Source organism: Carcharhinus amblyrhynchos, chromosome 8, assembly GCF_965287045.1.
Source record: "Carcharhinus amblyrhynchos chromosome 8, sCarAmb.v2.hapA, whole genome shotgun sequence".
NCBI classification, from domain to species: domain Eukaryota; kingdom Metazoa; phylum Chordata; class Chondrichthyes; order Carcharhiniformes; family Carcharhinidae; genus Carcharhinus; species Carcharhinus amblyrhynchos.
Window position 1 is genome coordinate 74,372,862 of NC_137331.1, and position 26,300 is coordinate 74,399,161.

The following is a 26,300-nucleotide window of genomic DNA, read 5'->3' on the forward strand; positions in this document are numbered from 1 at the left end:
AGAATGAGGGGAGATCTCATTGAGACGTATAAGATGATGAATGGGATGGATAGGATAGAGGTGGAGAGACTCTTCCCGCTCAAAAAAGACAGTAGGACTAGGGGGCACAGCCTCAAGATAAAGGGGAGGCGGTTTAGAACGGAGTTGAGGAGTAACTTCTTCACTCAAAGGGTGGTGAATCTCTGGAATTCTCTGCCCGTTGAAGTGGTGGAGGCTGCCTCGCTAAATATTTTTAAGAAGCGGGTTGATGGGTTCTTGATAAGAGAGGGGATTAAGGGTTATGGGGAGAGGGCGGGAAAGTGGAACTGAGCCACGACAGATCAGCCATGATCTTATTGAATGGCGGGGCAGGCTCAAAGGGCTAGATGGCCTACTCCTGCTCCTATTTCTTATGTTCTTATGAAACCGTGTTGCGTCTGCCCTATCAAGCAATTCCCTTCAAGATGCCTCGCAATTTCCTCCTTAATGACGGATTCTAACATTTTACCTACCACAGACGTTAAACTAACCGGCCTATAATTCCCCGCCTTTTGCCTGGCACCCTTCTTAAACAACGGCGTAACATTAGCCGTTTTCTAATCTTCCGGCACTTCCCCGGAATCCAGCGACGTCTGGAAAATAACCACCAAGGCATCCACTATAACCTCCGCCATTTCTTTCAGAACCCTCGGATGCATTCCATCCGGTCCTGGGGACTTGTCCACAATCAGCCCCTCCAGTCTGTCGAGCACCACCTCTCTAGTAACAGTAATGTCATTAAGACCCTCCAGTCCTACCACCTTTCCATCGCTAACACCCGGCAAATTACTCACGTCCTCCTCCGTGAAGACAGAAACAAAAAAGTTATTCAAGACCTTAGCCATATCCCCATCCCCTACCACTAGCTCCCCTTTCTCATCCTCTAAAGGACCAACGTTCACCCTAGCCAGCCTCTTCCTTTTTATATATTTATAAAAACTCTTGCTATCCTTTTTTATATTAAGTGCTAGCCCAGCTTCATAGCTTCTCCTACCCTCCTTTATCAACTTCTTTGTCAATCTTTGTTGACATTTAAACCTTTCCCAATCCTCTTCTCGCCCACTGCTCTTAGCTACTCTAAATTCCTCCGCTTTTAATTTAACACTTTCCTTCACCTCCTTCGTTATCCACATGATAAGTGGATGTATTAGCGAGAGACAACATGGTTTTGTGAAGAGGAGATCATGTCTCACTAACTTAATCAAGTTTCGAGGAAACGACAAAGATGATTAATGAGGGCAGGGCAGTGGATGTTGTCGACATGGACTTCAGTAACGCCTTTGACAAGGTCCCTCATGGCAGATTGGTACAGAAGATGAAGTTGCATGGAATCAGAGGTGAGCTGCTAAAATGGATACAGAACTGGCTCCATCATAGAAGACGGAGGGTATAGTAGAAGGCTGCATTTCTCAATGCAGGGAATGTGACAAGTGGCATTCCACGGGAATCAGTGCTGGGAACTTTGCTGTTTGTGATATGTATATATAAATGATTTGGAGGAAAATGTAACTGGTTTGGTTAGTAAGGTTGTGGATGACACAAAGGTTGGTGGAATTGCGGATAGTAATGAGGACCATCAGAGGATACAACAGGGTATAGATTGGTTGGAGACTTGGGCGGAGAGATGGCAGATGGAGTTTAATCCAGACAAATGTGATGTAATGCATTTTGGAAAGTAAATGGCAGAACCCTCAAAAGTATTGATAGGCAGAGCGATCTGGGTGTACAGGTACACAGGTCACTGAAAGTGGCAATGCAGGTAGAGAAGGTAGTCAAGAAGGCATACGGCATGCTTGCCTTCATCAGCTGGGGCACTGAGTTTAAAAATTGGCAAGTCATGTTGATGCTTTATAGAACCTTAGTTAGGCCACACTTGGAATATAGTGTTCAATTCTGGTCGTCACACCACCAGAAGGATGTGGAGGCTTTGGGGAGGGTACAAAAAAGATTTACCAGAATGTTGCCTGGTATGTAGGGCGTTAGATATGAGGAGAGGGTGGAAAAACTTGATTTGTTCTCACTGAAACGACAGAGGCTGAGGAGCGATCTGACAGAAGTCAAAAGATTATGAGCGGCATGGACAGAGTGGATAGTCAGAAGCTTTTTCCCAGGGTGAAAGGGTCAGTCAATTACTAGGGGGCATAGGTTTTAAGGTGCGAGGGGCAAGCTTTAAAGGAGATGTACAAGGCAAGTTTTTTTTGCACAGAGGATGGTGGATGCCTGGAACTCGCTGCCGGAGGGAGGTAGTGGAAGCAGATATGATAATGACTTTTAAGAGGCCTCTTGACAAATAGATGAATAGAATGGGAATAGAGGGATATAGTCCCTGGAGTAGGGGGTTTTAGTTCAGTCAGGCAGTATGGTGGTGCAGGCTTGGAGGGCGAAGGGCCTGTTCCTGTGCTGTAATTTTTTTCATCCTTTGAAATTAATGTCTTTATTTAACAATACTTTAAATACAGGATTTCTAGTTATTTTTTCACCCAAGACATTAACAGAATCAAATCTGACTGTGAAATTTGAGGGCACAGCCTCAAAATAAGTGGGGGCGTGGGGGTGCAGTTTAGAACAGAGTTGAGGACGAACTTCTTCACTCAAAGGGTGGTGAATCTCTGGAATTCTCTGCCCATTGAAGTTGTGGAGGCAACCTCACTAAATATATTTAAGTCACGGGTAGATAGATTTCTGATAGACAAGGGAATTAAGGGTTATGGGGAGCAGGCGGGAAAGTGGAACTGATCCACTTCAGATCAGCCATGATCTTATTGAATGGCAGGGCAGGCTCGACGGGCTAGGTGGCCTACTCCTGCTCCTATTTCTTACGTTCTTATGTAAAAAATTTCATAAAGCAGTGCAGGTGCAAAAATATGGGGTTTAAAGTGGTGCCAAAAACCAAACATGCTAACATGGGAGATGCTGACATGCATCAAAGTTTAAATGAACGCAATAAATGGAATTTGGTTTAAAAAAATTGCAGTCAGCAACCATTTCACCTCTGGCAGTTAAACATGCTACTTTGAAATAACTCCACAACTTCTGCACACTACTGGTTAGCGAGTGCCTTCCTACAACATTTTTTAGCTACATAAGAGAATATGTATGAAGAAAAGGCCACTAATCCCCTGCAGTTTGCTTTCTTGCTGACCCCTTGAAAAAAATTCAACACTCTGATGTCTTCCAAATGTCCTAAAGCACCATGCACTTTGGGAATTAATTATCTAGAGCAGATCTGAGAGATAAAGTGACAACTGTTTGATGCACAGCAATATTTCAAAACTACAGTGAGGGCTTTTAAAAATTGCTGTTAGCAGCCACTCCCCTGAAATAACATTAATAAATTTGGATTCCATTTCCACTATTCACCTCTATCCTAGTGGAAAATGGCACCAAAAGCTGGATGCCCAATCAAGTGCTATCGTACCAAATAAACCAAACAGATACACTCACCCCTTAAACTAACCAATGGATAGAGGGATCTGGGTGTACAGGTACACAGGTCACTGAAAGTGGAAATGCAGATAGAGAAGGTAGTCAAGAAGGCATACGCACGCTTGTAGTTGATACAGAACAGTACTTTTTTTTAAGTATTTGCAAAATGAGTCAAAATGGTAATTGAAAATTTTATAAGGATGAAATAGAAGTAGGAAAATATTAAAAGCCCCGAAAGCTAGTGACGTATACTACCAAATATTCCTGTTGGACTTCTTACTGTGTTTACCCCAGTCCAACGCCAGCATCTCCACATCAGGGCGAGATAGGCAGAGACCTCCAGCTCTCCCTCTATGATCCATGAAAATAAATTTCTTGAAAGCCAAAGAATGGATTGTCATATACCATGATGTCAGAATACTGGTACTGGTGTGTCCAAATATGAAGCAACTATGACACAAATCTATGGTACAGATGCAATGAAGAATGAGTCTCAGACATGCTCAGTTACTTGGTGCAGCAGAACATTAGCTCAGTGGAGTAAATCATCCACTGTCATATGCTCTCGAGAGAAACCAACCTTTTAAATGAAACAACCAGGGTAGACTTAAATGCATTAGCCCCTGCCAGAGCTGAAAATTAAAAAGGGACATAGACATAGATTTTCAAAATTCAGGGTTGCTTTCCTTGGAGTTAATAATGAAATCAGGGCAATTGAGGGCCAAGATGAATATTATTCAACAAGGATTAGCGACAAGATGGATTAGAGGAAAGAGAGAGCTAAAAAAAACTTCCTGGTCCATGATTTTTTGATTATGATGATACATTGCATCTTCCTCTATGAAGTATACATTGCATACATCAGTACTTGGTGGAACAAAACATTAAACAAACAAATGGTGTCCTTGCATTCCACTTCAAAGGTACATGCAGTAATAAGAACTCACCAAAGCAAAAACTTTACCTTTCCAATGAATCTGCACTTGCAGTCCCACCTCTGACGTATGGCTCTGATTTTCAAGCTATCTGGTAATAACACTTGTTCAGTTACTTGCCACCACTGCCCAATCTAACATTATCTTCCAGGAGTACAGTCCAAACTTAACAGTGAATTTGTGGACAACACAAAGATTGGAGGAGCTGCAGATAGCAAGGAGGATTGACAGAGGATACAGCAGGATATAGATAGGCTGGAGAAATGGCTGACGAAAATAACCCAGACACTTGAGGTGATGCATTTTGAAAGGACTCATGCAGGAGGGAATTATACAGTAAATGCAGAACTCTTAGAAGCATTAACATACAAGAGGAATTTAGGGATACAGGTCCACAGTTCCCTGAAAATGGCAACAGAAATGAATAAGATGGTCAAGAAGGCCTATGGCATGCTTGCCTTCAACAGTTGGGGCACAAGAATACATTGGAATGCATGTTGAAGTTGTATTGACGTTTAGCTAGTCTACATTTGAATATTGTGCACAGTTCTGGTCCCATACTACCAGAAGGATATGGAGGCTTTAGAGAGGGTACAGGAAAGGTTTACCAAGTTGTATGGTTTGGAGGGTACTAGCTATAAAAAGCGATGGGACAAATTTTCTTTGTTTTCACCTTAACGTTGGAGGCTGAGGGCAACCTGATAGAAGTTTACAAAATTATGATGGCATGGATAGAATGAATTGTCAGAGTCTTTTTCCCAGGCTAGAAATGTCAATTACTAGGGGACATAGGTATACAGTAGAAGGGGGAAATTTAAAGGAGACACGAGAGGCTAGTGTGTTTTTCTTTTCCACACAGAGGGTAGTGATTGCTTGGAACGCGTTGCCAGAGGAGGTAATAGAGATAGGTACAATAGCTACACTAAAGAGGCATCATGACAGATACATGAATAGGGATGAAATAGAGAGATTAGGACCATGTATAGGCAAATAGTCTTTAGTTTAGAAAGGCGTCATGTGTCAGTGCAGACGTGGTGGACCAAAGAGCTTGTTCCTATGCTGTATTGTTCTTTGTTCTAAAATTTCAGACATTTAAAAGGCTTGAATCTCAGATAATGCATGTTTAAACTGAACCCTGCATTACAGCAGACACTTTAGAAAGTACTCAGAAAGTTTAAAAGGCAGCAACCTATAATCGAACCATTCCTCTCTTTCGCAATCGGTAAAGCTAGAAAACAACCAAATTCTGCTCAGCAGCCAATTATGAATTCTGCCAGGTTATGCCAGCTGTGGTTAGAAAAATCAGAAATGCACAAAGTTACCCACTATAAGCTGTGGGTCACTGTAATTTAATAAAAGGATTTTTGAACCATTTCATAACATTCATTTCATTCCTATCCTTTCCCTCTATTTCTCATCAGATGCTCTAACCTGTCAGGGTCTTCAGTTTGTTGCATGTTGAAGAGAAGCGAAGGAACAATCTTATCCATATGCTGAGGTTCCCATATTATTGTCTGTAGCTCATCGTTGACCGTTTTCCGGACGACTCCTTGAATACCCTTGATACCTGCAATCCTAATCCTGCCAAGAACAAAAGTTATTCCTTTAAGTAGTGACCATCCACTTCAAATTTCAGAATACAGAACCATTGAATATATTTTATTAATTCATCACAATACAGTTGGGAACTTATGCATTTAGAATGTTAATTGAAAGTAGAAATAACAAAGCATTGCATTTACATAAATATTAGATTATAGAACATTTTATTGAAGGTTTTGTATAACTGTTTCTAATAGCTTGGAGACCAAAATCAGATTACTAGGCAGCCAGGCTTTAAAATTTGTACATCAATTACTAAACTATTCTTATTTTTTTTAACTACAAAGTTAATCAAACTATTGGATTTTATTACATATCGATTTCTGAAGCAAGTTACAACAATTACAGAATAATAAAATTATAAAAAGCCACAATTTCTGTGTTTTCCTTCAAAAGCTATCCGAATCCCATTCAACTGTATGATTCCTCACATCCTGAAGTAGAAAGTTTCTAATTAGTTAATAAGGTACATAACAATACATCTAGTCACTGACAAGATTACCTGTAAAGAGTTAAATGATCCTTGAAACAAAGTTAGTAAGCCAATTAGACTAATGGTTTACACATATGTAGATGCAATAAGAAAACTGAACAAATCATTATGATCTTAAAACATATATATTGATATTTTTAAATGTACGAAGCTGACAGCAGGTACCGTAACGATGATGGTAAAGGCAAACAGTTCAGAACTATAGGCCTGGGAACTCAGGTAGTTAGCAGAATTCATATCAGAAAGTTTCTGGTGAGGGAACACATCTTGCAATATTACAAACAGGATACTCATTGTCTAGACATAGGATAGATACGTACCTGGACGCAGGATCACGCATCTATCCAGTTTGGCAACAAGTCAATGCGAATGTTCACTTTGACCTTTATGATGAGCATCTAGGGTAACCAGGAAGTGACTTTAGCCAAAACGGGAGTTAGCGTCGGATTAAACGGACAAATGAGATATCAGTATACTGGATGGCAGAATGCAATTGGCTAAGGTGAACGTCAGAGATTATTATTGATGTGCGTATACTAAATGTAATTGATTTTAAATTAATGTAAGGCAAGAATAATTGATAAGAAAAGATTATTCATCTATTTTTGCTTGTAAATGTCAGGTTCATCAAAGAGATTGTGCTGCTCTACCCTTTTGGTGATCAGCAAGCAGCTATTTGTTGTGTTTTTGTTAAATAAATATATAGAGATATCTGCCTCATGAGTTTTTGTATTGTCTGTAGTTAAAGACAGTGTACAGTACCAGCTATCTCAACTATCCCACAGCACATCCTATTAAACTTTTCTGTCAGATAAGTATGCATTTCATTTTAAAATGTATATGGGTTCTCTTTCACCAACTGTCCCAAACTTCTGAAATTTATACCTTCTAGATATTGACTCATCAAGACATTTATTTTTCTTAGTTAACTCTTCAAAACCCTTTATAATAGAACTCACTTCTGTAAAGATAGTCTTTAAACCCGTCACCTGTTTCTGGGGGAGGTGTTCTAGGCCCACGATCATTCTCAGCTGTTTTGTAAGCCTTCCGTCTACTACAGAAGTGGGGCTACACACTGATGATTGCATGTTCATTTGCCATTTCTCAGATACAAAAACAACATAAAGCAGCACTTTTTTTTGCTCATTCATGGACCATGGGCATTTATTGTCCAACTCTAATCACCCTTGATTGGCTTTCTAGGCCATTTCAGAGGGCAATCAACCACATCGTTGTGGTTCTGGAGTTACATGTAAGCCAGACCAGGTGAGGACAGCAGATTTCCTAAAGGATATTAGTGAAACAGATTGGTTCTACTGATGACCATGAAACCATAGAATCCCTACAATGCAGGAGGCCGCCATTTGGCCCATCGAGCCTGCACCGACAAATGCCCACCCTATCATCGTAATCCCATGTATTTATCCTGCTAATCACCCTGACACTAAGGGACAATTTATTATGGCCAATGAACCTAACCCACGTGTTTATGAAATCAATTCTTAATTCCAGATATTTTTCATTGAATTCAAATTCCATCATCTGCCGTGGCAGGATCTGAACCTGGTTCCCAAAAAATTTAGCTAAATTTCTGGATTAATAGTCTAGTGCTAATACCACTAGGCTATCGCCTCCTCTATGACTTGTTCAACATTCTCATTTGGGCTGGTATGTGTCAGGCAATGACCAATTCCAACAAGATCGATCCTAACATCCTCCTATCTACATTCACCAATAGTACCATCAGAAACTCTGACAACATCAACATCCTGTGATCACCACTGATCAGAAATATAAATGGACCAGCCACGTAAAAATGTCTACAAAAGGAGGTCAGAGGCTGGATATTTTGCAGCAAGTAATTCAACTCCGATTTTCCTAAAGTCTTTCCACTATCTACAAGGTGACTAAATTTCCTCTGTGCTGTATCCCACGACCATGATATACTTCCTAGAAGAATGTTCAAGACTGGACAAAATATTCCATGAGCAACTAATAACTTGTATAAAAGTTTAGTTTCATATGTCCCTACTTGCAGAACCTAAAGATGGTAGATTCTTAATGAAAAAGAGAGTTCTTCCACTTTTACAGATTTGTTCTTTAAATCCAAAAATTGGGAGGAGTAGGCCATTCGGCCCCACGAGCTTGCTCCAACATTTAATAAGATCATGGTGGACCGAAATGTGGTTTCAACTCTACTTTCACATCTCCTCCTTTGGCTTCCTTAAAGATCAAAAACCCATCTAACTTAGCCTTTAAAATATTCGGAGACCCAGCCTCCACTGCTCTCTGGGAAAGTTTCACAGACCGAAAAGGTCAAGAGTAAAAATTTCTCATCTGTCTCAAGCTGAAGACCATTTAGTTCTGTATCTTTACAATCTTCACATCAGGGACTATCCAGTCTCTCGCTCCACTCCCCAACTATGTCATAGCGTTCTCGACTAAGACTGTCGAGATGCCATCCTGATGATCGAGCAGAGTGCCATTGTCAGCGCTCTGGCCAACATTCCAAATCTTCACCTAGTGGTCACGTGTGCCTTTTTGAAAGGACAGACTCGATATGCATCTTCGTCCTTTGAGGATAGTTCTAATTTCTCCCACAACATGAAAACATTTTCAGCATCCACCGTCAAGGCCCCTCAGGATCCTGCATGGTTCAAATAACATCACCCTTACTCTTCTAATCTCCAGTGAATATCGGCCAATGTTAGTGCAAGATTCATTCTCTCATATGCCTTGGTGAAGGTGTTGACGATGGCTTGGAACTCAGCCTCCGCGTGGGAGTAGATGTAAGTGTTGTCTGCATACTGTAGTTCAAGGCAGAGGCTGTGACAACCTTGGATCTGGTCTGCAGGAAGCAGAGATTGAACAGTTCATGTTTGTTCTGTAGCTTAGCTCTACTCCAGCAAGAAGCTCGCTGAGGGTGAGATGAAGCATTGCAGCAAGGAAGAGCATCTATGCAAATGACACAGCTTTGCTTGGTCTCAGTCTGATCATGAACTGTGCCTGTAGTTAATTCATTGCCAGGGTCATGGCTTGCCTTGTCATCACAGAGCAGGCAGAGGGTGGCGACAAACTTTTGAGGGCAGCCAAAAGAGAAAAAGAGCTCCATAATCCCTCAGAGTTGACAGTGTTGAAGGCCTCTGTGACTTCCAAGGTGGCCACGTACAAGGGTTGGTTCTGTTCCTTTCATTTCTCTTGTAGAATAGACGCTATATGGTGAAGATCACGTCCATTGTATCCCATAGTAGTTAAATCCACCTTGTGACTTTGGCTGAAGAACTCCTCCCAAAGGGAGAAGGTGATTAAGGAGGACTCTTGCAATGATCTGCCTTCCAGCCAACAGCAGGGAAATTCTTCTGTGATTACTACAGTTGGACTTGTCACCTTTCTTGAAGCTGGTCACGATAATGGCAACTCTGATATTTCCTGGCATGGTTCTCCTCAGCCCAGATAACTGAGACAAGACTATGTATTTGCATCAAAGCCAAGTGAGCTGGGACAATTGCACCCTAGGTTCATCAATTACATTTTACACATACTTAAATCATTTGTTCAGCCTCTTGCCAAAAATGGGCAGAAGGTTGAATGTGCCAGATACGGTCATGAGAGCTGAGAAAGAGGGCATTAACTTGATTTCTGGGCTCTCGTGCCATTTTACCAACTTGTTCTGCCCAGCCAGTAAAATCACACCCCTCAAGCCTCTGTTAAAGAGGTCTCAGATGTGCTCCTTCCAACAGGCACTGATTGTCTGCCTGTTCCTGACGAGCACCTCTCTGTTCTTGGCCAGTAGTGGAATGGAAACTTGGATAGTCTTGACTGCACCAAAGAAACCTCACACATCATGGTTGTCTATTTTCACAGGAAGAATACAAAAGCAATGTAAAATTTAAATGGAGAGAAATTGAAGAATTTGGTGTAGAGAGGTCTAGGTTTCCGGGTATATGAATCACAAGCAGGTACCCGAGTGAGTAGGAAAGCAAATGGGGGTTGGAGAGCCCCCAAAAATAACTATATTGCACAACAGGGTATGTTGGAAGAAATAATGGGGGCTTGTAAGAAGGTATGGCAACATCATGGGTGACTTTAATCTAAAAATACACTAGAAATTTCAGATTTACAGAAATAGCCTGGAATACAAGAACATAAGAAATAGGAGCAGGAGTAGGCCATCTAGCCCTTCGAGCCTACCCCGCCATTCAACAAGATCATGGCTGATCTGAAGTGGCTCAGTTCCACTTTCCCGCTTTCTCCCCATAACCCTTAATCCCCTTGCCTACCAAAAACCTATGGTTGCCTCAATCCCCCATCTTAGATCCCCAGTGACTTCAACTTTGTTAGGTCTCCTCAATGCCAAACTCTGTCAAACACTGCCTTGATTCACAGGCAGTCACTCCTACCCCATCCTTGGAATTCAGCTCTTTTGTCCATGTTTAAACCAAAGCAGTAATGAGTCCTGAAGCCACGAGCCCCTGATGAAAGTCATCAGTTAGCAGGTTACTGATGTGTAAGTGCCACTTTATAGAAGTGTGATTGACACCACCCACTTTGATCGGATTGGATTTATCCTGCTTTTTTGCATACAGGGCATACCTGGGAAATTTTCCACACTGTTGTTAGATGCCATGCTGTCGCTGTGTTGGAATGGTCTGGCTCAGGACAAAGCTCGTTCTGAATTACAGGTCATTATTATTATAGTTGATATGCTGAGCAGGGCCATAGCCTTCGCTATAGCCTTCAACTGAATACCAGGAATCTTAAAAGTTTACAGATTTATACATTCACTTTTGAATAACTGCAATACGAATGTCTTTGACAGTTATCAAACTGAGATTGAATACCTTTTTGTCTTATAACATTTAAAATAAACATGGATGCATTACAGAAGTACACATGGGGCCCGATTTTACCATTTTCATTCTAAGTGTTGAATCTGGGTGTAATGCAGATCTGATTTAGAAACCTGCTTTCAGGCGCCTCCATATGCACTCAGCCTGAAAAAAAATTGCAGGTCCCATTTGCGCTGTGGGTAAGGCTTAGCACACCCAAAACAACTAGAGCTCTGAACTGCGCATGTGCAGTTAGAAAAGAAATTTGAAAATGCACGCTTGTGTCAGATCGTTCCTGGGTGGCAGAAAGCGACCCGGGAGTGAAAAGTGGAAGCGATGGTCCCCACAGACATCACTGTCCCCCTTATCCACCCCTCCCACTATCCACACACATCACTATCCCCCTCATCCACCACCCTGCTACCCAGACCAATTCCCAACCTTGTCCACCTCCTCCCCACTGATCGCCCACAGAGTGGCAGCGGACACCCCTCCCCTCAAAGATCTATCTGCCCCCTCCCACCATCCCAACCCCCAAGACAATGATCTGGCCTCACTCAACAGCCCCCCCCCCCCCAAGAGGGGCATCTGACCCACCGCCTCCTCTCTCCCCACCAGACAACAGTCAGCCCTCCCCCCACCACTAGACAACGATCAGCCCCCTCCCCAGACAATGACTGGCCCTCCACCACCCTCCCCACCAGAGATACATCTGACCCACCTCCTCCTCCCTCCCCACCAAACAACGATCAGCCCTCCTCCCAACCAGACAACAATCAGGTCTCACTCCCCTCCCCTCAACCAGAGAATGATCTGACCTGCCTCCCTCCTCCCCACCACCACTGATCAGAGGACAGGGAACTGTTGGAAGCTCTGAATGTGCTCTTCAGCAGCTGGAGCGCCTGATTCAGACTTTTATTTAGCAGGTCCATTATGGTGCCAGTTCCGGATTGGCAAACGCGATGGTAAAGGGGAAAATGCTGATAAAGTTGGACAGGCAGTTCATTAATTCAATTTAAATGAAACTGAATTGCGTTAGTGGCCTCACACCCGACTTTACACGTAAAATCGGGCCCATGATGTGGTACAGAAACTGGGAACCTGAAATGGAAGTAGAAAATGCAAGAAATACTCAGCAAGTCCAACAGCATCTCTGGAGGGAGAAACAGAGTTAATGGGCAGGATTCTTTGATCTCTGCCAGAGAATAAAGAATTTGGTCCTCAGCCAACGCTCCATTCAATGAAGCGACACAGAGAATCTTAGCCGAGGACGAGGTTGGAGGTTTTTGGCAAACGTTTCAAATTGATGACCTTTCATTCAGGCCTGCTGAATATTTCCAGGTTACGATGTAGATGCTTTTACTTTTACAAGTGTCTGACTATCAACTTGCAAATTAAACACCTAGAGCAAAAGAACAGACTTTACATGAGTTAAACGAACTGTGAGATGGACTAAAATAGAAACATTATGCTACTGAAACACAGCTTGCGTCATCAGAATACTTTTCTGCATTAATTAGCACATTGTTCCAGGGATTAAATTAGCACCCTTCCTTGACACAGAAATTTCAAGGTTTAAGGGATTTTATTTTTAAAATCTGAGAACTGCAGCTCTTGATGTCAGTTGTGTGAAGGCGTAGTGAAAACCTGTCTGCATCAATCTGATTGAGATTCATTTGCATCAGAAAGCCATCTGTACTGTCAAAGACTAGAAAAAATTATTTTGATATTTTACAGCTTTCCGTGCAAACTAATAACCAAAACCATGATATGAACACAATATAATGTCTAAAAATGATCGAAGAGAAATGGTTTTTAAATAATACTTCCCACATCACAAATGACATGCACAACAGAATCACCATAATTAAGACCAACCTCATGTACTCACTTATTTCTGCTTTCCAGATCATCAATATAAGAATGGCACATTGCACTGAACTGAGACACAAAGAAGTCATAGCGCCTATGATATGAAGCAGTGTCTTCCTCGATGTTTGCAAACTTGACAAACTAGGAAAGATGACAAAACAATTACTAAGATGGGCATTTTCATGAATTGTTAAAAATACAACTTTCAGTTGAAGTGTTAGAGAGATCTCTTGGTTGGTGAGATAATTTGGATCACTGCTGGACCTAGAAGGTTGGATTGTCGTGTGGATTGGGATTCTTGCAATTTAAAGCCAGATAGACTTACAAACCAATGTTCAAAGAATTAGGCTGCTCCAAGCTGGACAAGCAATGGGAATCATTAATGTTTTGAGTGGTAATAGGGCAGCACTGCTGCCTCATAACACCAGGGGCTCAGGTTCACTTCCCAGCTTGGGTCACTGTTTGTGGAGAGCCTGTACATTCTCCCCATGTTTGCATGGGTTTCCTCCGGACGTTCCAGTTTCCTCCTACAGTCCGAAAACGTGCCGTTTGGGTGGATTGGCCATGCTAAATTCTCCCTCGGTGTACCCGAACAGGTGTCAGAGTGTGTCGACTACGGAATTTTCATAGTAACTTCATTGCAGTGTTAATGTAAGCTTACTTGTGACATTAATAAATAAATTAAGCTAAAATGCTGGTCCTAACTGATTGAAGCTCAGATTTGCCCATCCACATGATTGGACAGCTAAAAAGAGTTATAATTTCAACTAAGTTTCCTAGGTATCAAGAACATAACTACAGGTGAGAATGCACAGGTTGATAAATGGTGAATTTCTAAGGAGAAGTACTTGAATAATGCAATGGACAACACACCCTTGCAAAGTATGAATTTTTGGACGATTTTTTAAAAACACAGCAGTACACTAGCTACTACCTGCATCTGTTGCATTTACCTTTTAAATCTGTTATGTTCTCAAAGAAAAACTGACTTCAATGGAAAGCAAAAATTCTCATATCAAAATAAATGTTGAGGACATTTCCACTCTCAGATGGAACAGAAATATTTATCCATCTGGTGTAGAATTATATATTTTCACTAGATGTTTTATCAGCTGCAATTTCAATACATGACAGAGGCCTCTATAATAAAGCATTTCTGATCTGTGTTCCTGGCATAAATTAGCTCCATTTCATTCCTGGAATGTGTTTATTAAACTAGTTATATTTTTATCAATAGTTATATTGTATGGTTAAGAGTTACTATTTTTGTTAAATATAAAGCAAACAATAATCTGCAGAGATAACGCTCCCAGTCTCAATACATTTATTTATTTATTTCAAATAGTATGTTTAACATTGGAATAATGCCAAGGGTGGCACATTTTCCAACCAGTCAGAAGTGGTAATTCTGCAAAAATAGTGCTGCTTTATGATTGCAATAATTAACATTTTTCTGGAAAGGTTGTAATTTTGTTTGCAATTTTCAATGGCTATTGCAATCAATTTCAGAATGACATCTCAGTTTGTACAAAAGTTAAGCCCCAGCAGAGGGGAGGTAATAATCAGCACTTTCTCAGATTCTCCAATTCCCCTTTTGCACTGACAGCTGGCATTAAATGTCTGTTTTTAAAGCCTGTGATTCGCACAAGGCTCACTACTCATCTGTTGGTCAAAATAATTGGGTTATGACCTTTGACTTTCACTGCCAGCCTTAAAGACTGCTTCATGAAGATAAAATCCCTTGCATCTAACTCAGGCAGATTCAGTTTAAGATTTATCAGCAGACAAGTTTTTAAATGATTCTAATGCTGAAAACCTTGCTTAGCTTGCCTATAGTATAGCTTCAAGCTGCTAGAATTAAAGAGGATAACAGAAGAGTAATATCTAGAAAATTCCTCGTTGTGATCCAACAATAACCAGTGCTACAGCTATATAAGGAGTTAAAAGACAACAGTTCTTTTAAAAAAGTGTATGAGAACTCTTTGTAATCAAAGTTTTGAAACTTCAAGCCCCATGATCTCAGGATTTAAGTAATCAATGCATTGATAACTAAAACACACAAATGCTCTGAAACGTAGAGAACACCTCATATCTCCATGAAAATAACAAGAATCAGCAGGGAGGTTGCAGCTCGCAGAACGTCTGGTTATGATTCTATAATAGATGTAATGGCTTGAAGCCAATGTGGGACCTCAGAGGGGCTGCAAAGAAATTCCAGGAAGTTTCTAGTTATCAGGCTACATCTAACAGCAGGTTTCTAGATATTTCTATACTTGATGACTTATGAAGCTGACGCCTAAAAAATATTTTCTGCAATGTTTTCCTTTAGGCATTTGGAAATCCTGGCAGCGTATCATTTTTCCCTGCCGAAGACCCACGGTAAAAATGAGAAAATCACAATCTCAGCACAATGTACGTCAAGTCAATATTGGTCTCCTGGAAAGAGAAGATATTCTTTTTGAATTTGCATTCAAGGCTTTTTGCATTTTGTTGAACAGCAAGAGGAACATTGTGCTTTTTGCGAAAAATGAAATATTGTAATCACCACTTTTAAAATTTCCTAGTCCAACATAAAGAAGACCTGTAACAATTAGAAGTGTCAAAGAGGATATACAGACTCTGCCTGAAAAGATCATATTAAACAAGATAAAGGCTTATGAAGGCTAAGATTATTGTGGTTTTATGTTTCATAAGAGTTAATAAATCGATACAGTTAGTGTTTTGAATTGTAAAGTAACAAAGGCTGTTGTAAAGCCATACATCATTCCTAACATTTCCCATCTTGCTGTGAACATTTGGATGGAGAATTAAATATTATATAAGCTGGAGAGGATCAGTATTCAGGACCCAAGATGTTACATTACATTACCAATTAACAAAACATCTTCCTTATATCTATGCTATTCTGAAGACCACTACTAATTTCCAGGAATACAAATTATTTAACATTTACATAAGAACACAAGATATAGAAGTAGGAACAGGTTATACTGCCCCTCAAGTCAGTTCCATCATTTATGATTGTGGCTGATTCTCAACCTCAACCCACTTGCCTGCAGGATCACCATATCCCCTGGTTTCGTTACAGTCCTTTTGTACAATCCAAATCCATTGATCTTAAACAAAAGAATCATACTTTTGAAGTGAAAAAGCTATTTCACTCCACGTATTGGAAAAAGGTCAACTAAGAAGCTTTTCTACTTACATAGATTACTTAAACAAAGGTTGAGGCAAAATCCCAGCACTTCCACATCTCTGCTGCTACCAAGTTACTAAGTAGCCTGCAGGTTATGAACGCATTCCACCCCTCATTGTTTTCTTGAGTTGGTTGATTTAGAGTTTATTTAAATATTAGTTCAAGGTACCAGGTGCTATTTCTTAATCAGCCTAAGACATTTCCATACCAAAAAAAATTGCCAACTGACAATTTCAAATTTAAGATCCAAAGACTTTTATTAGGCAAGGGCACGGAGGAATATGAAACCAAGACAAGTAAATGAAGTTTTAAGGTACAGACCAAATTGAGACCAAAAGAAACATCAGGACATCACTGTTTCTACAGAATAGGGGCAGTGGGACTAAATGGATAACTCAGTGCCAACACAGACAACAGATGGGCTGTAGTACTGTGCTGTACACTTCCATCTTATGATTTCATGAGAAAGCAGGAAAAAGGAATGCCACCTGTGGTCAATAAAATTACGTGAGGAAACAACAGAAATAAGGAATCTCCTACTGAAGTCACAAGAAATTGAAAAACAAAGAGAATAAGCATTCTAATATCAGAACCATGAAGTAAGGGCACATCAGAACCATGAAGTAAGGGCACCTGTATTGGGCACTGCAATCTGTCAGTGATTAGGTAGACATATGCTCCATAGATATGGAATAAAATATGATTTGGCACAATGGATTTCACAAAGGCTTATACAAAAACTGGTCTAACACTTTCTGCCATAGATCTTTTTAGCTGGGAGAACAACTAAACTGCATGGGTAGCCCATGATCCATATCCAATTTAAATAAGCATGCCTGCTCACATTACTTACCGAATTGGAGCCAAGAATTTGAAGCTCAGGCTCTCCAGACTCCAATAGTTTGGCCACCATTTGAAGGAAACTTTCAACAAAGAGGTTAATGCTTTGGGAATGACAGGCCATCAAAAGCTGATCCAATGCCTCCATCGCAATGAAAACATATCTACAGGCAACAAATTGAGCAAAGCCATTACATATAACAAATCACCTGGGTTTTAATCAGCCCCCTTCCCCCACCCCCATCCCCTACATCATCTGTTTTACTTTAGGAAAAGTGATGAGGCCATGGAAAGGGTGAAAAGATTCACTAATGTCAAGGATGAGAAGCTTAGTTATATAGGGATACTACAGAGAAAAGAGTGTGTTTCCCTCAGAGACAAAGAAATTTAACAGATCTTCCATTTACAGCAATTTATTGTTTACTTGTCAATACAGACTATTTTCTGATCAAAAACTGGAGGGTATAACAGCAGAAAGTGCGCAAAATACTCAAATCAGGCAGCATCTCTGTAGTAGGAAACAGTGCTTCCTGCTGGTGACCTTGCATCAGAACTGGGAGAAAGTTAAGAGATGCAGCATGTTTTAAGCAAATAAAGGGCAGGGAAGATGGTGGCAGGGAGGAAGGATTGCTGAGAAGAGAAGTAAAAGGGAAGACTTCTGGTAGTGCAGAAGGCAAGAGGTATTAAACAGGTCATTAATAGGGCACCCCTCACTCAAGGAATACACACCCAGACTATTGAGTCTCTCTTGATAGGACAATCCTCTCATCTCAGGAATTAACCTGGTGAATCTCCTTCAGACTGCTTCCAATGTTGCTACGTATTTTTTAGATAGGGGACCAAAACACAGTATTCCAGGTGAAGCCTCATCAATATCCTGTACAACTGCAATTGCAACCACCACCCCCCTCCTCCAATGCTTATCATATTGTAAGCCAACTGGTTTCACTGGAACTCCTCACGCTTTTTTGCAGACGTTTTCATCAAGGACCGACCTCCAGGATTTCAGCCTCTCCTTCAAATGTTTCACAGCCCTGGAATGCCAGCTGCATTCAGGTTTTGCCTTCCCCACACACTCCCCGCCATACCAACAGAATACCACTACCACACAGGCCCTTAGTAAGGAGTCACTAACTACTGGCAGTCCTCACAGATCTTCTGACTTTTTGCAAGCCTATTTCATTTTATATCAGCTTCAGGCTATGTTTTAAATTCAGAGTCTCTTCATCTGCTTCATTCTTTCATTTCACTGAACAAGACCTACTTTACAGATTTCTATTACTTGACTTCACTGTCTTCCAGGAAATTTCTCCTATCATTCCCTGGTTTTTGGGATATTTCTGTTCTTTAATCTGGGAGTTGTTTTGTCCATTCGCATTGCCTTGCCTGCACTGAGTGTCTGTGGAATCCTGGTTTCAAATGCAGTAACCTTCTCTCAACTGAACCAACTGCTTTTGCTATCTCTGTCAACCACTAGTTGCTAGGCAATGGTTCAATTTTTCTATGATGTTCACTTTAGAGATGTCAAAAAACCTCAGCAAATGCAGGCATCTAAAGAAACCCATAGATTTGCAGGCAACTTTTAGAAATGGAACTAAAACTTAAAGCAATACCTTATGCCCAACACACAAATACAAAAATAAATTTGTTAAAACTATAAATATTTCCTAACAAAGGTCATCAATCTCATACATAAACTCTGTTTCTCTCTCCACAAATGTTGTTTGACCTGTAGAGTATCTCCAATATTTTCAATTTTTATTTCAGATTCACTGTATCCACAGTATTTTGCTTTTGGATTAAGGCACAAGAGAAAGCAAAAGGTGCAATACATGGACTAAAATCTATATAAGAACAAAGGGACAGATTAAGGAATATTAAAACAGCTAAAACAGATTAAATAAGAAAATGTTGATGTCTTCCATTGATATACTCAAAATGCACATTACAAAAGCAAATACTGGGGCAAAGAATGACAATTATATCATAGTATCAATCAGAATCACAGAACAGTTACAACGCAGATGCCGCAATTTGGTCAGTCATGCAAATTCATGGGACCCATTCTCCAGGTCTTTACCCACAGCCTTGATAATTCTCCAACATCAGATCAAATTTCCTTTGAAAACGACTATTGAATCTGCCTCCACCATTCTCAGGCAGTACATTCCAGATCATGACCATTCTATGCACCTTTTTTTCTCACCATTAGTTATTTTGCTATTCATTTTACATAGGTATCTTCCAATTCTTGGTCCTCCTATTGTGAGTAGTTTACTCGACAGACTCTTGACTAGGTCCCTCGTGTTTTGAGCAACTCTATCAAGTCCACTCTCAGCCTTCACTTCTGAGGAATTGGGGAAAATTAAGACTGAAAAATGAAATTTGGATCAAATAAAAAAGGGGAATTGATAAGTGAAACCATCTGAAGGGGTGTTTTGATATGCAGATTACCATACCAGTGAGAAACGCAAGTATTTACCTATGTGACTAGGGAAGAACAATCAGGAGAGATAAGGGGATTGACACTTATGTGCTAAAACGTAGGTCCGGTAAGAAGTCTCACAACACCAGGTTAAAGCCTAACAGGGTTATCTGATAGTAAACGCCACTAGCTTTCGGGACAATGTTCCTTCGTGAGGTGAGTGGTGACTCACCTGACAAAGGAACAGCGTTCCGAAAGCTTGTGGCATTTACTATCAAATAAACCTGTTGGACTTTAACCTGGTGTTGAGACTTCTTGCTGTGTTTACCCCAGTCCAACACCGGCATCTCCACATCAAAAGGTAGGTCCACAGGACAGGCGAAATCAAAGGAGAAGAATGATGTATTCATAGCAAAATAACTGGAGAAAGACATACAGTAGAAGCCAATATTTCTTGTCATTCGTCTACCGTCATCAGTGAGGACCTCGACACCATTAGTCATTTTGAGGCTGGTTGCGGTGTGTCCGAAGATGACTGACCAGGCCACGGAATGCCCTGGCACATATTGGACAGACCTGTGTAGACACTGTAGTTGTTGCGCTGGTGGCTGTGGACTTGTACAGCTCGCGCTTAAGTTATAAGAACATAAGAAATAGGAGCAGGAATAGGCAATCTAGCCCTTCGAGCCTGCCCCGCCATTCAATAAGATCATGGCTGATCTGTCGTGGCTCAGTTCCACATTCCCGCCCTCTCCCCATAACCCTTAATCCCCTCTCTTATCAAAAACCCATCAACCCGCGTCTTAAAAATATTTAGCGAGGTAGCCTCCACCACTTCAACGGGCAGAGAATTCCAGAGGTTCACCACCCTTTGAATGAAGAAGTTCCTCCTCAACTCCGTTCTAAACCGCCCCCCTTTTATCTTGAGGCTGTGCCCCCTAGTCCTACTATCCTTTCTGAGCGAGAAGAGTCTCTCCACCTCTATCCTATCCATCCCATTCATCATCTTATACGTCTCAATGAGATCTCCCCTCATTCTTCTAAACTCTAACGAGTACAAGCCTAATTTATTCAGCCTCTCCTCATAGCTCAACCCCCTCAACTCCGGCATCAGCCTAGTAAACCTCCTCTGCACTTCCTCCAAGGCCAAAATATCCTTGCGTAAGTACGGCGCCCAAAACTGCACACAGTACTCCAGCTGCGGCCTCACCAGTGCCCTATACAGCCGCAGCAAGGCCTTCCTACTTTTATATTCAATCCCCCTCGCTATGAAGGCCAGCATCCCATTCGCCTTCCTGACCACCTGCTGCACCTGCAAGCTGGGTTTTTGCGACTCATGCACAAGGACCCCGAGGTCCCTCTGCACCGTCGCCTGCTGCAGTTTTTCGCCACTTAAGTAATAGTCCTTCCTACCATTATTCCTACCAAAGTGGACCGAGCTTGACAGCCTTTGTGGATGAGGCAGTGCCAGGTAGGGCGGTTTTGTGCCAGCGTTTCCCAGGTGGTCGTGTCAATGTCAAGCAACTTCAGGAAGGCCTTGAATGTGTCTTTGAAATGTTTCTTCTGCCCTCCATGCGAGCGTCTTCCAGCAGAGAGTTCCCCAAAAAGGAGCTGCTTGGGTATGCGCTCGTCTGACATACAGATGACATGACCTGCCTACCGGGTCTGCGCTCTCATCAGCGATGTGTGGACTGATGGTAGACTTGCTCTAGAGAGAACTTCAGTGTCTGGTACCTTGTCTTGCCAGCAGATGCATAATATTCTGCAAAGACAAGTCATGTGGAAATGACTGAGCTGCCTTGCATGCCTTTGATACACAGTCCACGTTTCACGGGCATATAGGATAGTAGAGTACTGCGGTGCTGTAGACCTTCAGTTTTGTTGCTGGGCTGATTCCTCAACGTTCCCATACAGTGGAGTGCAATCTACGGAAAGCAGAACTTACCTTTGCTATTCTGCAGTTAACTTCTGCATCAATAGTCACTGCTTGAGAGAGGGTGCTGCCAAGATAAGTGAACTGGTCCACTGCCTGTAGTTTCTGCCCTTTGATTGTGATTATGGGTTGTGTGTACAGTGCACGAGGGGCAGGCTGGTGGATGACTTTGGTCTTTTTAATGTTGATGGTGAGTCCAAAGTTGTCACAAGCCATGGAAAATTTGTTCATACTGACTTGCATCTCTGACTCTGAGCCAGCATACAGGGTGCAGTCAGTCATCGGCAAAGAGGAAATCTCTCAGAACAGTCTCTTTCACTTTGGTAATAGCTTGAAGTCTCAGGTTGAAAAGCTTCCCATCCATTCTGTACTTGAGGCTGATTCCATCAACACTGTCCTGGGAGGCATCATTCAGCATGGCAGTAAACATCACGCTGAACAGTGTGGGTGCAAGCACACAGCCTTATTTGACACCATTGGTAACTGGGAATGTCTCAGAGGATTCTCCACCATCTGGTACTCTGGCCACCATGGAACTGGCGTACCATCTGAATGAATTGGGGGTGGGCGGGGGGGTGCAGCCAAACTCTGACATAATCCTGCACAGGCCTTGTCGGCTTACAGTATCGAAGGCTTTCGCAAGGTCAACAAAGATTGTGTAGAGCTCGCAATTCTGCTCCTGACACTTCTCCTGAAGTTGGCGCGCAGCAAGAATCATGTCAGTAGTCCCACGACCTTTGCGGAAGTCACACTGTGACTCTGGAAGCAGGCCCAGTCCAGACGAGCGACCAGACTAATTACCAGGACTCGAGAGGGTTTTTCCGGTGATGGAGAGCAGCGAGATTCCTCGGTGGTTGTTGCATACTTGCCGATTGCCCTTCCTCTTATAGAGGTGTATGATGGAAGCATCTTTAAGCTCCTGAGGAATGGATCCTTGCTTCCAAAAGCAACTCGGTAAGCTTCTTGATAAGTGCAGGACCAGCAGTTTTATAGATCTCTGCCGGGTATGGCATCTGCCCCTGGGGCTTTGCCGCTGGATAGCTGGCTGACAGCTTTCGTGACTTCGGCTACTACCGGTGGGTCATCCATGACGCTGTTGATATCAACCTGGGGAATCCTGTCTATTGCCTCACCGTTAATAGACGAAGGTCGGTTGAAGACGGCTTCAAAGTGTTCAGCCCATCTCTGCAGGATCTGAGCCTTCTCTGTAATGAGAGTTGTACCATCTGTACTCAGAAGGGGGAAGCTCCTGAGAGATTGAGGTCCATAGGGAGTGTTGAGGGCTTCATAGAACCGTTTCAAGTTGTTTCTGTCAGCATATCCTGTATTTCATCTGCCTTGGCACTCAGCCAGGCATCCTGCATTTTACGCAGTTTATTCTGGACTGTCCTGCGAGCACTAGTAAAAGCATTTCTCTTGGCAGCTGAAGATGGGTCGTTCTGACAGGCCCGATGAAGACTGTACTTTTCAACAAGTACAGCCTGTATCTCATCATTCTCATCAAACCAATCATGCTGCTTGCGGGTGGAGGGCCCAAGCATCTTCAGCGCAGGTGTATGGATAGCAACCCTGAAGCGTTCCTAGTCGTCCTCAGTGCTGCCTGCGAGGTGTACGTCAGCGAGCTTGATTTCTAAGTCTTCAGCTAGTGCTGAAGCAATGCTGGGGTTCTTTAGCTTGGCCGCATTGATTCTTTTCATAACCTTGCTTCCTTCTGGTCGCCTCTTGGGTCTGATGAGGAGCCTCGTTTTGGAGGCAATGAGTCTGTGATCTGTCCAGCAGTCAGCACCACATATGGCCTTGGTTACTTTGACATCCTGCCTGTCTTTTCTCCTGACAATGACAGTTGATAAGATGCCAATGCTTAGAGCGGGGGGTGCATCCAGGAGGAGTGAGTTGTGGTGTGTTTTTTTTTGGACTTGAGGGCTACAGACAAAGGTGGTCGCCAAGGCTCAATACTAGGGCCACTGTTTTTTCTTGCTACACATAAATGATTTGAATCTTGAAAAACAAGGTAAGATTTCAAAATTTGCTAATCTGCCGCTCCAAGTTTGGTATGAAATCGTGAGATAATGAATCTCGTTACATTACATAGATAGGCTAACGGGCAAACAAGCAGCAGGTTCAATTCCAAATAGAAGTAATGAGATGCATTTTGGCCGAGGGAATAGGGAGTGGCACAAAGACTTAATGGCTAGAAAAATTCCAAAAATTGTACAGAAACATATTTAAAAGTGCATATGCATCAATCATTGAACTTAGCAGGACATAGTGACAGAACGACTAGGGGATCTTGGGCTTCTTCAATAGAGACAATGAGTGCAAAAGCAGGGAAGTTATGTTGAACCTTTATAAAGCTCTAGTTAAGCCCCAAATAGAAGTCTGCACCCAGCACTTTAGGAAAGAGGAGAGCGTCCTTGAGAGCTTGTAGTGGGGATTTACCAGAACGGTTCAGGGATGGAGAGGTTCCGTTAAAAAATTAGGTTTGTTGAGTTGAAAAAAAAATCAGATTCAATTTTTTTTGTGTCTTTTACAATTAAACAAATGCTTGAAGGAAAACTAGTCCCTGGTGTATTCTCTATGTCAATGCCCTTACCAATCAGCGCTCTTTACTCAGGCAGTATCAATTGTTGTTCCCTTTGAAATTTTGTATTCTTGTAATTCTCTTCTGATAAGTGCAAGTTGAAAAGCTCCAACAGCACATCTCTTCTTTAAGCAATACACAAGTTTTGTACCAAGCGGCTAACTGCGAAGATGACGTGATCAGGTGATCAAGGAATGAGAAGCTCTAGGTTTAGTCTCAGTAATGAGGGCCTGAAAATTAGCCACCGCTCAACAGTTTTTCTTATACTCTCTGAAGCCATTGAGGCACAGTGCAAATCGCACAGGTGTTTTACCCAGCTAAGTACTGAAAATCAGAGGCTGTATATCCTGAACAATTATATGTTTTGTGGTTACCCACACTAACTTAATACGTTTGGTACATACTGAATCATTTAAACAATTGACTTTTTAAAATAACTTTTTATTGGGTATTGATATTTTAATTGAATATTTTCAATTTTTAAATAACAAAATTACCTACCCATATCTATGCCTGACGACATCCCGACTGAGCCGTTCCGCAAGGTACTTCCCTATTCGATCCAGTTTGTCTGGAGCAGAGACTGCATAGAAGGTCAACTTCTCCATGTCAGCTTTCACAAGACCATCCTGATAACAAGAAATGGATTGGGCAATCTCAACTTTAAAAAGCTTGTTGTCCATTCTTTATACCAGATGCTGCCTTCATGTTATTTATTTTATTAAAGCTAAATTAATTAATGCTCAAGGTGAGAGATGCCCCCGAAAGAGAGTATAACACACATCCATTATGGGAAGTGTTGTGCCCACCAAGCATTCCCAAATAGAGAATCAATCCCTCTAGTTTCAATTGATAAAATACCCAAACCTGAAAAATAGCCTTCAAAGTTGATTCTATCAATCACAAACTAACATTATTTACAGTCAGCACCATAAACACTTAAAATTACAATAGCATAGCAAACCAAATTCTGGTGTCATATAGATCTGATTATTTCAAAGTTGCAAACATGAAAGTTAAGCTTAAAAAAAGCTTTGTGACTCATTTGGATTTTATCCTGTGAACAGGTCAAAATGGTCTTAATTTTATCTATAATTCTGCACAGATTACCCACACAGCTAATAGCCCAATTCAACAAAATCAATGTGGTTAACCCACTGAGGTTAATCAATAAAATCTAGCAATATTTAGGAATAAAATTCCAACAAGAGTGCAAGCTTCACTCGTGTAATATAAGCAATTTCATTCTCAAGAGTGGTCAGCTTAAATCTGCTGATGGCTTGTACTGCTGTCAATGCTTTGACCACCAGGCGGCACCTAAATTACTAACACATTTGTAAATGGAAGAATCAAGCTGATTAGAAGCAAAATTGTCCAAAAACAAAAAGTATGCATCAACTGAAACCCACACATCCCACATGCAAGAAGCATCCCTGTTGACATGGATTCCACATTTGGTATTCAGAGTCTGACTGGTGACAATCCAGTACTTCATTTCTAGGACTGATTAAAATGCTTAGTTTTAAATAAAACATATTACATCAAAGAAAAAGAACAATTAAAGCAATCCTTGGGACAGAGACCACGATGGCAGATACAAAAAGCACAAAGATGGTGTAAGCATGGAGGGAGTGACAAAGAATATTGCAAAACAACAGAAAAAAGAAAACACAATCATAAATCGGGGAGCATGAGTTGACCCCTAGGGTAATAAGGTTGTAATCAAGAGGAAATATTGTGGTAAGCGTTGTTACATCTTTTGGTGTTTCACTGAAAGATCTGGAAGTTTGGGCAGCTGAACATACTGTTTATTAGTAAACTATAACTGCATGCATGTCTCCATGGTATAGCCTTACCTAGGTGCTATCATCATGCCAACTTTTCCCAGGCTCTGCCTGCAACCCTCTATCTACTGTCATAAGTCTCTCAAGATTGTACTGTAGGTGGTTCTGTTTCTCCAGTTCCAATGTTAAATTTTATTAATTTGAACACCCTTACACTACATTCCCCTGCCGAGTCTTTTTGTCTCAACACAAACAGTACAATCTTTCTTTGTGAGTTAATGTTCACTCAGTTCTGTCACAGAGTGGATTGGGATGTTCTGTTTCTACGGGGTCCATCAAGTTCATCCTGGATAAAAGGGTCTTTGA

The 26,300-nt window shown here is 41.5% G+C and overlaps 1 protein-coding gene across 3 annotated transcripts in view; it reads right to left on the reverse strand.

Annotated features, from left to right (window-relative positions):
- efr3a (EFR3 homolog A (S. cerevisiae)) overlaps positions 1-26,300 on the reverse strand; it is a 182,133-nt gene that overhangs the window by 84,733 nt on the left and 71,100 nt on the right. For all 3 annotated transcript variants that reach the window (XM_080194277.1, XM_080194276.1, XM_080194275.1), the window contains exons 5-8: positions 24,652-24,779; positions 17,225-17,375; positions 13,195-13,316; positions 5,811-5,960 (exon numbers count right to left, since the gene is read on the reverse strand). In XM_080194277.1, the coding sequence (XP_080050403.1) occupies positions 5,811-5,960; positions 13,195-13,316; positions 17,225-17,375; positions 24,652-24,779 (551 nt within the window). The remainder of the gene's footprint in view (positions 1-5,810; positions 5,961-13,194; positions 13,317-17,224; positions 17,376-24,651; positions 24,780-26,300) is intronic.